This window comes from Bos indicus x Bos taurus, chromosome 12 (assembly GCF_003369695.1).
Source record: "Bos indicus x Bos taurus breed Angus x Brahman F1 hybrid chromosome 12, Bos_hybrid_MaternalHap_v2.0, whole genome shotgun sequence".
Classification (NCBI taxonomy): Eukaryota; Metazoa; Chordata; class Mammalia; order Artiodactyla; family Bovidae; genus Bos; species Bos indicus x Bos taurus.
In genome coordinates this window covers 83,520,572-83,536,943 of record NC_040087.1, presented here as the reverse complement: position 1 = coordinate 83,536,943, position 16,372 = coordinate 83,520,572, and the positions used below count along the sequence as shown (strand labels likewise).

The 16,372-nt window shown below is 42.8% G+C and overlaps 1 protein-coding gene across 2 annotated transcripts in view; it reads right to left on the bottom strand.

The window, feature by feature from the left end:
* Positions 1 to 16,372, bottom strand: part of MYO16 (myosin XVI) — a 519,236-nt gene that overhangs the window by 353,105 nt on the left and 149,759 nt on the right. For both annotated transcript variants that reach the window (XM_027557960.1, XM_027557959.1), the window contains exon 3: positions 6,666 to 6,736. In XM_027557960.1, coding sequence (XP_027413761.1) covers positions 6,666 to 6,736 — 71 coding nt within the window. The remainder of the gene's footprint in view (positions 1 to 6,665; positions 6,737 to 16,372) is intronic.

Below are 16,372 nucleotides of genomic sequence, written 5' to 3'. Positions count from 1 at the left end.
GTCACTCAGTCGTGTCTGACTCTTTGCAATTGTATGGACTGTAGCCCACCAGGCTCCTCTGTACATGGGATTTCCCAGGCAAGAATACTGCAGTGGGTTGCTATGTCCTTCTCCAGGGGATCTTCCCAACCCAGGGATTGAACCCAAATTTCTTGTATCTCCTGCATCAGCAGGCGGATTCTTTACCACTGAGCCACTTGAAATTCCACTGCTATGGACCTCTGCTGTCATAGCACAGAATCAAAAGAATCTGCATTTCATACTCCAGTCAAGGGTGTTTCCTTAGAACCAAGAGCTCCTTCTCAACAGTTTATACATTAAAATCTGAACTTATTAATAAAACTCCAGACAGCATTTCAGCAAAGCCCTTTGTGACTCTGTTTTTAACTCCATACATAACACCTTTCCTTCCAAAGAGTTAAGTCTGAGTTTTTTCTATACTGCCCTCAAGAGACTAAATCCCTGGGGTGGAAAAGATGGTTACTTGTTTTCATTACTTTTCCTCTGATAGTAGCTGACACCTGCCAGAGATTTGATTCATGAATTACTGAATATAAATAGGCAAATTCAGACTTACTGAAAGCTTATTAAAATGTGATAAAACTAAAGACTGCATACGATGAAAAATATTAAAACCTGTGTATCGATTATCCAGGGCTTCCCCCGTGGCTTAGCGGTAAAGAATCTGCCTGAAATGTAGGAGTCCCAGGAGAGAGATGTGGGTCCAGTATTCTTGCCTGGAGAATCCCATGGACAGAGGAGCCTGGCGGGCCACAGTCTATAGGGTTGCAAAGAGTCAGACACGACAGAAGCAACTAAGCCCTCAACATGCATCAATTATCCACCTTTAACATGTATGGAATTATTCTTCTCCAACTTCACAGTTACTGGGCATTTCTAACAGAGGTCTTCCAGAAATCTCACTTAGACTCAGATACTCAGTGAATAAATGGAGTTAAATAAATGAAACTGGAAAAGCTTAGCAACTTCCACAGCTTTTTCCTGATGCCCTGCACAAGCATGCGATGTCTTTTTCTCAAAGATGTTGATCTAAGAATATATAATTAGCACGTTGGTGCTGATAAAGCATCAGGACTCATAATGCAGGATACCCAAGAGGTGGGGCGAACACAGAGCTGCTCACGCTTGACATTTTCAAGGGCGAAATTGCCTTTTTCGGTACCTAAGGCATTTTGAAACCCTGTAATTTTGTCTCTCTGGCAACCTGCAATTTTTTATTTGTTTTTATTTACTCAGTAACCCCCGGAAAAGGAGGTTCGGTGCTGAGCCCACGTTCCTGCAGCCGTCAGGAGGTTTTCTTACATGTATTCCAGCTTCAAAGCCTCTTCATCTTAGCCTGACAACCAAAGTCTAACAGTACAAAGATGCAGAGCATTTGCACTGGATTCAGAGCTAAATGAGTGCTTCCTGTTCACCTCATCACCTTCATCTTCTCATTTCTTCTTTCTTCCAACTCTACCATTTCTGAATCTTTTTACTCTGTTCCCTGGGCCGTCTCATTAGGCAAAGATCCCTATATTCTTAGAGTTCATCCATCCATCCACCCATCCCTTCATCCGCCCATTTATCCCTTTAGGATGCACTGAGTACCTACCATGCATCACAGGCTAAGGATACAAACGTATCTAAGACGTCACAGCTTTTGAAAATTTACTCTAGCAGAGAGAAAAGCCACGTTCTCCACTCATTACAATCCATTATGACAAGATTTATAGCAGAAGCAAGGACCATGTGTGATGAGACCTTGGATAAAAGAGTAAGTCTGACCAGAAGGGCAGAGGAGGCTTCAGAACTGACCTCTGAAGGTGGCCAAGTGATGTCATCATTTTCCTCTTTCTTATCGCCTGCTTATCCCTCATGCAGGTCTGCTGTGATCAGTTTATTTCTCTGTCTTTCTGAAAATTCCATTCTAAATAAGACTGCTTGCATCTTAACTCGTAATATCTATCACAGCATCACATTAATTAATTAAGCAATTAAGGGGTTAATGTGGCTCCCCAACAAATCGACTGAGCACCTCTGAGTGCCAGGCCTCCCGTGAGTGCTACAGATGTGATGAAACTGGCCAAGTCCGAGCCAGCCGACAGTCTGGTAAACAGAACATAATCACCCTGAGCCTATAATCTGTTTGGTGGCAACTGTGTGATAAGAAAGGAGACAAACAACCACATAAACTTGAGCTGATTGTGGTCCGGTGGGGGTCGGTTACCATATCCTTGGGGACAAGCCCTGGGAGAGTGTTTTTGGTAGATGATTTTTGAGCAGAGACGCGAAGCAAGCAGAGGAGGGAGCCATGTGGATTTCATCGGAAAGTGGAGTAACAGCGAGAGCAGGGGAGGCTGGGGTTGGTGGGCCCGTTAAAGGATCAGGAGGGGCAGCAGAGATCCCTGGACCTGTGGGCATGGAGTGTAGGCTCATCCCGCATGGCCATCGGTGGGGCTCGGGGTCTCCCCTGAGCGGGAAGGGAAGTCGCCGGGACATTTTGACGGAGGAGTGACCCAGCCTGGCTGCTGTGGGGGACACAGAATGCAGGCTGGACACAGATGGGGCCATGGAAGTGTGCGAGGAAGCTGCAGGCCCAGGGGAGAGGGCGGTTTAGGGGAAGACTGTTTATCCAGGTGAAGAGAGACGGCAGCATCCTGGCCGTATTGCAAAGGTCAAGAAAGCAACCGCTGCTTTGCTGATGGACAGGATGGAGTTCTATGTGCTCAATAAAGTTGGACACAGCATGTGTATATGAAGAAGTGGTCATCCTCCTCTGCTTCTTTCTCTCCATCTGTCAAACACACACATGTACACACACGCACAGAGAGTAAAAATACATTACATTCTTATCTCTTGCACTACTATTGGGAATGCAAATTGATATAGTCACAATGGAGAAATGGAAGTCCCTTAAAAAGCTAAAAATAGAACTACCATGTGATCCAGCAATCTCATTCTTGGATATATACGCAGAGAAAGCCATAATTCAAAAAGACATACACGTCCCAATGTTCACGGCAGCACCATTTACAACAGCCAGGACATGGAGACAAACTAAATGTCCAGTAACAGAGAAATAGACAAAGAAGACATGGGCCATGAACACAGGGGAATATTACTTAGCCATGAAAAGAACAAAATTTCATCATTTGTAGACATGGATGGGCTGTCAACAATGAATCGACATGATTTTTTTCCAAAGAAAATATCTATCTGCCACTAGTCCAATGGAATATGCATTCTCTGAAAACTTAATCCAGGTATTGCTGGGAAACTTACTGTGGAAAGACTACAGTATTTATAGATAGAAGGTCAGAGCTTAAGCTCTGGTACTAATTTCTGCTGTGTGAGTTTAACTGTGTTCCTCAGCTGCTTACCTACTAAAGTACATAAGCCTAGGCCCACCCCCACAGATCTACTATGAATATAAAAAAAGTCAAACGAGATGAAAATACATCATAAATACTACAATGCAAGGCAAGTATTGATTAATATCTAACATATCAAAATCGCTTTATGGTTTGAAAGTCATTTGATCAACACAATTCATGCTTTGAAGTCCTGTTCATCGTAGTAAATACTTTGAAAGTATCAGCTTGTATAACATCCCCAACTCACAGATGGGAAAAAAAAACGAGGCTCTGTGAGCTTAGAAGTCTCCTGAAGCTTAATGGAAAGGGTACATGGACCCCATGTGATCACACAGAGGGGAAAAAAGACAAAGCAGCTGGCACGTGACTTACTTCCCTCCTGCTCACCTTCTGAAGGGGGACACAGAGGGAGGGGTCAGTGCCCCCAAGAAAAGAAGGCAGGGCCAGGGTGGTCTCCTCGAGAATATGCAGACTGCTGGACCTCTTGGTAAGGATGCCAGTGATACTGACCAAGAAGAGAATCTTATCTCCAGGAAGTCCTTAGTCTAAGACTGCTTGTTACAGCCAAACCTGGGGCCCAGAACTAATGGGCCACATGGCTCCTTGGAAATGTCATGTAAGCCAGGTAATGATGTGAGGATAAAACAAAGGCTTCACAGCCAGAACACCCGAGAACCCTTTCCATCTCCGTCAATGCTGGAGCGAGGCGGCTTTCTAAGGATAAAACAGAGGCTTCACAGCCAGAACACCCGAGAACCCTCTCCATCTCCATCGATGCTGGAGCGAGGCGGCTTTCTAAGGATAAAACAGAGGCTTCAGAGCCAGAACACCCTAGAACCCTCTCCATCTCCGTCGATGCTGGAGCGAGGCGGCTTTCTAAGGATAAAAGAGGCTTCACAGCCAGAACACCCTAGAACCCTCTCCATCTCCGTCGATGCTGGAGCGAGGCGGCTTTCTAAGGATAAAACAGAGGCTTCACAGCCAGAACACCCTAGAACCCTCTCCATCTCCGTCGATGCTGGAGCGAGGCGGCTTTCTAAGGATAAAACAGAGACTTCACAGCCAAAACGCTCTAGAAATCTCTTTCCATCTCAATCTGTGCTGGAGAGAAATGGCTTACATTCTTCAGCTGTGTTGTCCACCCAGATTCTGAGTTACCATTCTACTCTGCTGCGTGTGTAGTATGACTGCCTGCACCCTGGGTGCCCCCCAGGCTTTGGCAGACACAGGTTTCTCTTGCTGGCAGTGGTTATCAACCTTGCCCATAAATTAGAATCACCTGGGGGAGTTCTGCACCACCCCAAAGTTCAATCGACACCCCAGAAAAGTGAAGTCAGAATCTCCAGGCTGGGCTGTCACCAGAAGGTCGATGTTGGCATCTTACAGCTGCCAGGTGACGCTAGGAGGCAACCAGGCTCAGATCCAGCCCCAGGTTAGAGAGCTTCCATCTGATCGATGCGTGACCTCCCTTAACATGGTTTGTGCTAAGTGAAGAAATACAGTATTTTTAAAATATTGGTACACAATTATAAATTAGGCTTTTATATTAATCTGGGCATTTTTTCAAAATCATGTCTTACGCTTGTCCTAAAGACCACTAAATTGAACAACTATTGACATCTCCCTTTACTTAAGTTTTGCCCTTAACTGAAACAGCAAAAATTTCTTGCATGTGAAACGGCTGTATTTATTTGTTTATGTGGTTATTTACTTGTTTATTCACTTAATCGTTCCCTGCTTGTTTCCACAAGAATGTAGTAAAGTTTTATTCACATTTATATTATCCAGGCCATGAGCAGAGAATTGTAAAAACTCAGTGGGATAAGAAAGTAAATAAAAGAAAGGAGGGCTGCCTAATGCTCTATAATTGATGCAATATTATTCTGCTTATTTGTTGAATACAATTCATGTTCAAAAGGATCTTCTTTAATGCAGATATGCAAACTCCATTCACTAAAGATTAGCTGGCTCAACGGTAAAGAAGCCGTGTCTTCCTATTTCTGACCAACAATACGGTTCTCTGGGCCGTATATTTTATCATTCAAAACCGTTCAATTTAGCCTTGTATTATATATATATATATATATATATATATATATATATATATATATATATCTCACCCTGGGTTGGGAAGATCCCTGGAGAAGGGAAAGGCTACCCACTCCGGTATTCTGGCCTGGAGAAGTCCATGGACTGTATAGTCCATGGATGGGGTCGCAAAGAGTCGGACACGACTGAGCAACTTTCACTAACTCACTATTTTTTTTTTTTTGTGACAGTGAATATGTAAAATGTTGCATGTCTTCCAAGATATGTAGAAATTGCCCACATGTAATAGAGCCATATGACAGCTCCTACTTTTACATTTAACATCTTTCTGTTGTTCATATCTGCTTTATTAGCTTCAAACCTCATATGCAGACCACAAAATCTGCCCTTAGGGCACTGTTGAGCTGAAAGCATCTCTCTGCTTCAAATGTTATTATTCTACTACCATATCTGCAGCTTTTTATTTTTTAAGTTTTCTGAAAATAGGGTCCTTGACTTCCTCCCATGTCATTTAGATTTAATTTATTCTTTTAAAAATCACATTCAAGTCAGAACCAGTTATTACTAACTGTTATGCCCCCACCCCCTTTTCTAATGCTTTCTCCTTTGTTTTATTCTCTTTTCTATGTTTTTCTTTTGACTTTTAGGACATGCCCTAAAGATCAGCTACTTCATTTTCCTCTCCCAGGCTTAAAATCCCGTCTGTAGTAATGCCAACCAGTGGTCATTCTGCTTGATTGAAACACGCTATGAAACATTTGGTTTCCAGTCTCCTGATAATTTTGTATAGAATTAATTGACAGAGAGAGGGAGAGAAAGAGAGAAAGATGAGCTTCCTTGGTGGTTCAGGAGTAAAGAATCCTCCAGCCAATTCAGTAGACAACAGAAGACATAGGTTCGATCCCTGGATCAGGAAGATCTCCTGGAGGAACAAACGGCAACTCACTCCACTATTCTTGCCTGAGTAATCGCATGGACTGCAGCCCACCCGGCTCCTCTGTCCCTGGGTTGCAAAAGAATCAGACATGACTAAGCAGCTAAACAACAACAATTTACAAACTATATTACGAGTAATTAACAAGCATCAGCGTGTCACTATTCAGGCCTGTTCCTCTGAAGCACATCACTGCACTGGTCGTCGTCTGTTACAAGTGCATTCCGCTGCAGAGTTTGGAGTCCACAGTTGGTTCCCCTTCCACAGCATGTCACCCACTCCCACCCGGGCATCACAGCTCTTACCAGATGGAGCAGGGACCCTCCGGAGGACACAGGCATGTGGGGGTCGGCCCCCTCCTTCAGGAGTCGCAGCACTGGAAGAATGAGAGAGGGGAGTTACAGCACGTCTTTGTTCCACACTGTGAACCAGAAGGGGCAGCGTTTCATTTGTGTCTAAATCCCAAACAGCCATGAAAGCCAAAGAAGATGCACGAATCACCGTCCAACATTATTTTGGGGATTTAACCTTGGCAGCATTTCTCTTCACATTGAAATCCATTTCTTGGTTTGCCAACATCATCACCTATTTCAGCCCCACAAACTATTCCCAAAGGGGACCACACTCTTACAATTTATTATTTCAAAATGCCTGGCTTAAGCTTCTATCATAGATCAAGGAGAAATAAGCAAAAAGAAGGGAATCACTTCACTCAGCTCATGTATGCTTTAGCTCACTCTTATTTTTTTAAACTCATTAGGACTCATTGGCTTAAAACAATAAAAGCTGACACTTTGCACATTAAGCTTTCCTTCGTGCAATTACCCCTCGGCCCCACTTCCATCATTCTCCCAAAGCCATTTGTAGCTAAATTAGCAATGTCAGACAGCTCAAAATAGATGCCACTCATCAGGATAACAGCACAGCTGGAAAGTGACCCGTGTTTCCATTTGAACAGCAGAGGTGGGCCGGATAGGGCATGGAATGCAACAGGCCTTGGGAGATAGGCTGTGTTGTTAATGTATCTTCTGTGACACTCTGTGGGCTCCAAGAGGCCCATCCATTCCCCAAGACACTATTCCAGTTCCCACTGTTAACAGCAGTATCGTCATTTTCATGAAGAGCCATTCACGTTTTGTCCACAAATAGATAACTAAAGCAACAGTTCTTCGAGTTTGTTATTATACAGAACTGTACAAGAATGACTAAGATTCAAACTCATACTTTCTAGAGCAAACTGTCTTTCCACTACCTTTCTCTGTAATTTGTTAATGTTATTAGAACACAGACACTGTCCTTGTCACCCCACTTGACATACCTGTCACCCCAAGTCTTGACTGTGTTCCAGTCTCTGGTTTGTTACCATATTCCCCAACTTTAACTGCACATCACAGAGGACGGACACAGCTCCTCTCACACCACTTTTTCTCCCAGACTATCTCTTCCATGACGCTTGCACGAGGGATGAAGAGGAGGCATGCCAGCCCCACAGATGTGACAAACCCACACCCAGCCCCGTGCAGTCTCCAAACAGCCTCTCCTGAAATGGGAGCATCCCTGTCCAAGTCTCTCTCCTTGGGAAAGCCGGATGCATTCCTGCTCTCAGACCAACAGTGATACTTGGCCTGGCTCCTTGACCTCACAGCTTGGTCCTCCCAGCCCTCTTCCACAAAGAAGTGTCTCCACAGAAGCATGTCTACACTATTCATTCACCCAACAGCTTTGCTTGATGATGTTCTTTCTTTAATCATTTAACTCTTTTTGTAACCTAGATTCTCCTAATGTGGGAGGTTGGTGACAAAGGTATAGGTCTTACAGGATGAGTTGTAACCTGGCATCAGACGGCTCATCCATTTGCAGACACAGGTACCTCCCTTGTCTGCCCTCTACAGGACAGTCCAGCAAGGTGAGGCTTTGGCTTCTCTTCCCATCTCTGAGCTGCTGTGAACCAGCCTGTTTCCTGGCTGTATGTCAACAGGCTCCCTTGCTGCCTTTCTCAGTCTTCTTCTGCACATACATGTAGTAAGTGCATGCATGTCTTACTCCCTCATATACTTCCCACGCTTAATTTTAGAAAGTGTGTTCATGAAAACAGAAAGTTCCTTAACTATATTTACCAATAGTTTTCTCAGAATGAAAATAGCACTTTTACCCTAATAATTATTGCTTAACAAATGAAATTATTCATCTTGAACTGGCTGAAACCTCCTTAGTGCTTTATGGTCTTTACAACAAAGAACTTGTACTGGTGTGATCACACCACCAATAGTGAGGACGATTATATGTTACTGGTTAAAATGTTAGTAAAATGCTATTATATTTCTACAAAGAACCCACCATGCACACATGTGGTGAACTATACATTATATAAATCAGTGATACACTGGCCTTGCGGTTTGACCCATTTGAGACTGAGCCCCATTGGGTAAGTGAACGGACTTCTCTCTATGTCTTAGTTTTCTGTTAGTAAAATAATAGACAATTTTTGGACTCCCACGATGAGAGTGTAGTGTGAATTCAATGGAACAACACATACAGCAAACTGATCAAGCTTCCTGGCCCCGGTCAGGGGGTCGCTAAATGATTTTTATTAGTAAAACTACTGTTTAAGTTATGAAACCGATAATGATATATCATTAAACACATACCTTAAGGTTTATTCTAAATTTTTTCAAAACCCTATGATTATTAAATGCTGAATTTAAGTATAGGATGTAAGCCAATGCAAATTTACCAATATTTATTGAAAGATGAGTATACAATTTATCAGGCAGAATAAAGGGGCAGAAGAGGGCAATGGAGGAGATGATGGGAGAATGATGAGCAAGGGGGGAGCAAACAACAGTCAGGAGTAGAAGGCTGTGTGTGACTTGGAGGAATGTGTTGTGGGGGATATTTTACATTACACTACAAGACGCAGGCGTCATTCTGTGGCCAATGAAGAGGATCATAGCCTATTAAGCAAAGAAGTAAAAAAATCCTTAGGTAGGTGCTATGGACTAAATGTTTGTGTTTCCACAGGAGCAGGTGGGCCACAATGATGTGCTGGTGAATGCTCAAGGATGGATGGAGATGTCTAGATGATGGATGGATGGATGGGATGGTGTATGGATGGATGGGTGGGCAGGTGGATGGATGGGTGGGTGGGCAGATGGATGGATGGGTGGGATGGTGGATGGATGGATGGATGGGATGGGATGGTGGATGGATGGATGGGTGGGTGGATGGATGGATGGGTGGGTGGATGGATATGCATTTAGGAATTTGCTGCTATACAGGCTGTGCAACTCACAATTTGTTGTAATTCCATATAATCAAATGATTCTCACAAAATGATTTTGATTTTTACTTAACACTTGTATCCATACAGTCAATCTTTGTTTCCAATTAATGAGTGGGACCTTAGTATTCTGGTTGATATTTTCACTGAAATTAATGCATATGAGCCAGGGATCAGGAAACTCTGGCTGTCAGGCCAAATCTGTCAGCAAACAGCCCTTAAGCTAAGAATGACTTCTACAGTTCTGAAAGGTGTGTGAGGAGAAGATAACAATTTAAAAAAATACAAGACAAAAAAATCCAAGAAGAATGTGTAACCCAGATTGTATGTGACCCTTAAAGTTTAAAATACTTGCTAACTGACCTTCACAGAAAAGGTTTGCTGACTCCTGAGTACGACTGAAGTGAAGCAGTGAAGGATGTCAGAACTTCAGGAATTTATAAATAACCTGAGCGACATCTTTGCTAATCAGATATTAGTTTCTGAACAATGTAATCATATTTTATGACATCTTTGTGCTTTGGCCACTGACACAATATGTATTAAAGTACAATCTGCATCATCAACACTTTCTCCACCACTTCTTGAATTCTACACAGTCAGGATAATAAATTAAGCTCCGACTTCTAGCACTGACCGGTTCTTTTGGTGTGAATCTTCCACCATGGCTGATCCCAAGCTACCAGGATGTGGTGTCACTGAGCCCAGAGTTTGGAGGCTATGTGACTCAGCTCACAGTTCTGTGGCATTTCTATCACACAGACAAAAGAGACAAAACGTTGAGAGCAAAAAAGGAGAAGAAATGTAGAGAACTGAATAGGAAGTGATGAGCTTTGAGTTTTACCTTTGTGTTTATTACGATCTAAGTATGGCACCCCACTCCAGTACTCTTGCCTGGAAAATCTCATGGACGGCGGAGCCTGGTAGGCTGCAGTCCATGGGGTTGTTAAGAGTTGGACAGGACTGAGTGACTTCCCTTTCACTTTTCACTTTCACGAATTGGAGAAGGAAATGGCAACTCACTCCAGTGTTCTTGCCAGGAGAATCCCAAGGATGGGGGAGCCTAGTGGGTTGCCATCTATGGGGTCACACAGAGTTGGACATGACTGAAGCAACTTAGCAGCAAGTAAAAATGAGTTAATTACAATTCAGTACTTAATTTTATATACTTTAATTGTTAATATAGGTTTGTTTTTTTTTAAAAAAAAAACAACTGTTTTACATCCAACTCATTAATTCCTGATATTTTAACAATCGGCCCTCAGGGGCTGTGAGAATAGCCACCAGCATGGTACAGGAAGCACCATGGTGGACAAGCGTGAGGTGGATAAGGAACACTGTCCAAGAATATCCAGGAATTAGACAGACTCTGCACCCAGCAACTGCAGCGCATCCTTCCTGCCACAGTGAAACCAATGAATAAACTCCAGCCCCTCCCTCACCCAGGCAGACTTCAAACTCAGGAGAAAAAGAAGGGAAATCCGGCATTTTCTCTTCCTAGATAGAAAGACCATTTTCTTAAGCATTGTTCACACTATCAGAACTAAAGTGGAACCACAGACTGGTTATGGGCTGGTTTGCCCCTAAATACCATGGATCCAGAGCAAGAATAAGACGAAATCGACTACTGACTAAATAAAGAAACAGTATATTCCTCACATATACAAACAGTAGAATGTGCTACATTGTAAGCCTGTGCTAAGGGTTAAAAATGACATTGTAAGATACCCAGATGTAAATATATCACAAAGAAAAAATATATGTGTGGTAAGCACACACTGAGCTTTCCGAAGTATGCAGGGATCTGATACTGCTCTCAGTGCTTTAGTATAAGAATTACTTTGATTCTCCCAACTCTGTGACACAAATACTGTACTTGTATACATATCAATACAATTGATAAGGAAACTGAGGCTTATTAGTTATGTGATGGCAGCATGATGGATGTAAAGCCTGTGGCTTCCAGGATTGTGTTCTTAACCGTGAAGAGCATCAGGACCCCTTACCTCTCATGTGACAAGAGACTGGAAGGGTCACCTTCAACTCGGGAACAGCAACAGGATTCAAGATCTACGGCAATGTCCTCACAATTACTGATTTTGTGGGAAACGGTCCCAATTCAGGTTCAAATACTTTCTTCAGAAAGGTTCCAGTTCATAACAACTTTATAACAGCGTGGTTGGAACTGACAGGCAAGTGAAAACGCACCTTGACTCAGAGTCTGTTACAATAAAATCTGCAAGGAAACAGCTCAAGGAAAAACAGCCATCTGGGGACCAAACAGAATAATGAAGCTGAGGCTCCTTTCAGAGTGTTGCTGCTTGGAACCGATTCAGCATTTATTGTATATTTGTGGCTTCATCACCAAGCTGCCTCAGAAGTTCCATCGCAATGTCTGTGTGGGGGCCATGATTTGATATTTAAAAAGAAACATTCAGTCTCTAAATCTTCAGCTATTGGGGTAAAAATGGATGCAAATCCATCATCGGCAGTAGGATCTGCAGCTGTCTCCCCTGCACATCCCCACCGTCATCAACCATCACCAACACCAACGGTGATGACAGTCATCACTGTAAGTGTCTAGACACGACAGATTTACCTGTGTTGAGGACAATCAGCACATCGATGATGGTAACTTGATAGCTACTTGATAACAGCAAGTGCTTTGCTGACCATAGGAGCTGGGGTGGACATCTGATTGCACAGCCATCTCTGCTCGCACATGGTTCTCGTGATAACAGGGGTTTTGTATTCACAAAGATTTCACATTTGAGATCAACAGAGTCAAGGAAGACTGAAACAAAACATTACTATGGCTTCTAAGCTGCATCCTCATAGGAAGCCCTGCGAAGGAACATCCTCTAGAGTACTAAAGTTTAGAAATATTGGTTACTAAGTAGTACCTGTGTGCATACTAAGTCACTTCAGTCGTGTTTGACTCTTTGTGACCCGATGGATCACAGCCCACCAGGCTCCTCTGCCCATGGGACTCTCCAGGCAAAAATACTGGAGTAGGTTGCCATGCCCCCCTCCAGGGGATCTTCCCAACCCAGAGACTGAACCCGTGTCTCATGCCTCCTGCACTGGCAGGCGGGTTCTTTACCACTAGTGCCACCAGGGAAGCCCAAGTAGTAACTCTTTTTTGGTAAATTTACCTACTACAACTAATATCAGTGGGAACGATGAAGAAAGAAGATATGAAGTGGCAAGGTGCTCCTTCATCCCCCAGGACATTTTCTTATCAAAAAGCCAAAACATCTCCCTATCAAAACCCATAGCATTTTTTGTAGAAAAAACACAAGCAGGTCCTAAAATTCATAGGAGACTCAAATAGCCAAAATAATCTTGAAAAAGAAAGAATGAAAAAAAGAAGAAGATGAAGCATGTGGGATGACTCACTTTACAATTTCAAAGCTTACTGCAAAGGTTTGGTCAGCAAAACAGTGTGGTGCTGACTGAAGACAGATAAACAGACCAACGAAACGGGAACGAGAATTCAGAGCAGCCAAAAGGTGAAACAACCCAAATGCCCATCAATGCCTGATGAGTAAAGAAAGGGAGTTAGAGCTACATAATGGAAAATTATTTAGCTATGAAACAGGAAGTAAATTTGTGTTACAAGATCAGTTCAGTTCAGTCGCTCAGTCGTGTCCAACTCTTTGCAACCCCATGGACTGCAGCATGCCAGGCTTCCCTGTCCATTACCAACTCCCGGAGTTTACTCAAACTCATGTCCATCAAGTTGGTGATGCCATCCAACCATCTCATCCTCTGTCGTCCCCTTCTCCTGCCTTCAGTCTTTCCCAGCATCAGGGTCTTTTCAAATGAGTCAGTTCTTCGCATCAGGTGGCCAAAGGATTGGAGTTTCAGCTTCAACATCATTCCTTCCAATGAATATTCAGGACTGATTTCCTTTAGGATGGACTGGTTGGATCTCCTTGCAGTCCAAGAGACTCTCAAGAGTCTTCTCCAACGCCACAGTTCAAAAGCACCAATTCTTCAGTGCTCAGCTTTTTTTGTAGTCCAACTCTCACATCCAAACATGACTAGTAGAAAAACCACAGCCTTGGCTAGACGGACCTTTGGTGGCAAAGTGATGTCACTGCTTTTTATTATGCTGTCTAGGTTGGTCACAGCTTTTCTTCCAAGGAGCAAGTGTCTTTTAATTTCATGGCTGCAGTTCCTATCTGCAGTGATTTTGGAGTCCAAAAAAATTAAGTCTGTCATGGTTTCCATTGCATCCACATCTATTTGCCATGAAGTGATGGGACCAGATGTCATGATCTTTGAGTTTTAAGCCAAACTTTTCACTCTCCTCTTACACTTTCATCAAGAGGCTCTTTAGTTCTTCTTCGCTTTCTGTCATAAGAGTGATGTCATCTGCATATCTGAGGTTATTGATATGTATTGAGGTTATTGTTACAACATAAATGAATATTTAAAAACTAAATGAGAGAAGCCAGACACAGTAAGCTATATAGTGTGTGATTTCACTTATATGAAATATCCAGAGGAAGGAAATTCATAAAGATAGAAAGCAGTCTGGTGGTTGTCAGTGGCTGAGCGAGGGTGAAATGGAGATTGAGTGTCTAAGGGATTCAGTATTTCCATTTGGGGTGATGACATGCATGTCCTAAAATTAAATAGTGGTGATAGATGCAGAACATCGTAAATGTGCTAAATGGTACATTTTAAAACAATGAAAATGGGCAGTTGTATTTTAGATGGATTTTATCACAATAAAAAGCTATAATCCTCCTGCTGTGATGCTCTTATTGAACTTTATAACCTTCTTAAACCACATATGCTTTATTATATCTTATTAAATTATGTATGAAAGTGAAAGTCAGAGTCAGTCTTGTCTGACTCTCCGTGACCCCACGGACTATATGGTCCATGGAATTCTCCAGACCAGAAGACTGGAGTCCAGGGGCTCTTCCCAACCCAAGGGTTCAAACACATGTCTCCTGCATTGCAGGTGGATTCTTTACCAGCTGAGCCACCAGGGAAGCCCAAGAATACTGGAGTGGGTAGCCTATCCCTTCTCCAGTGGATTTTCCTTACCCAAGAATAGAACCAGGGTCTCCTGCCCTGCAGGCGGATTCTTTCCCAACTGAGCTACCAGGGAACCTATGTAAAAACTGTATACAGAATGAAAAACAGAAATCGTTCTTTTTGCATAAATCCTATTTGTGTTTCTCAGTAACTCTGAAGCAGCATGGGAATAATTTTCAGTGATAATAAAGTCTTCTTATCTGTAAAATATCATTTTGGAAAATTTTCCTCCAATGTGCTGAAATAGGTATGTTTAGCCAAAAGGATGTAGGTAGAGAGCAGTTCTGAATTCAGAAGTATAGTTTCTGGTCACTTAAGAATGACTCAGCAGGGGTGTTCAAGTCTAGCCCCCTAGACACTACTTTTTACAGTTTTCAACTCAGCATCAAATAAACCACATGTTAGTCGTTACTTGACTCCGATATTTCCCAGGTTACTATTTCAATGTCTACCTTTTTTCTGAGTCTCATTCATCAGTACATTTTTCTTTTTTATGCTCTGACCTGTATGCCATTAAGCATTTATAACTGTTGTCCCCAGAGATGCTCATGTGGAAAAATATGTACCATGTGACACATTTAGGAAAGAGATAAACACTGCCCCTAAGAAATGATCAATTCCAATTTCAATACTTGCCAGAGGCTTCCACACTCAACAAAACCGAGTGAGCCCGCCCTTGCCTTGGTGCTCATGACCTCAGAAGCTACCATAAAAATCTGTTTATCAGAATTACGTCTTCACAGAAAGAACCGCCCTACAAATGCAAAATCAACAGTTTTTCATGTTCCTGCATGTTGCATACTTTATTTTAATTAACCGATTTCAATTTGTGTCTTAAATACTCTTGAAATCCAGCATTCTGTGCGCAGGCTAAGTTACGCCAATGAATCCCAAATACCTCCGTTCGTCTCAGAAGTACTGAGGACATTTCCGTCTCATGAAAAATCAAGGAAACATAAGGCATGCATCATGGATATCATTCCTTAAAGAGTAGGTCTTGAAGAAAAATCTGTTCCTGGTACCCAGCTCTTTATTTAGCTGAAATCTATACTGAGCATTTACATTTGACTCATGACATTATGTGTTTAAAATTCCATTATTAAGTGAAGTGAAAGTCGTTCAGTCGTGTCCAACTCTTTGCGACCCTGTGACTATACAGTCCATGGAATCCTCCAGGCCAGAATACTGGAGTGGGTAGCCTTTCCCTTTGCCAAAGAAAGTTCCCAACCCAGGGATTGAACCCAGGTTTCTGGCATTGCAGGCAGATTCTTTACCAGCTGAGCCACCAGGAAAGCCCAGGAATACTGGAGTGGGTAGCCTATCCCTTCTCCAGCAGATCTTCCTGACCCAGGAATTGAACTGGGGTCTCCTACATTGCAGACAGATTCTTCACCATCTGAGCCACCAGGGAAGCTCGTTATTAAGTGTGAGGGGAAAAGAAAAAGGCAGAGGCAAGTGTCCAACAAGTTAGGCTTTAGGGATGTTTCAAAATGCCACTGAAAGCAGTGCCTTTTAACTTAGAGACACTAATGACAAATCCGCTTTTGGATCTGAGAAGGGCACTTCTGTGCTGTCATCTAGTCAACCTCTAAACCGAGGTCAACACCTGTGCAGAGCAGGCTTTCCTGAAAGTTCAGGAATGTGGCGGCAGTAATAGACGTGGTTCTTTTTCTAGCC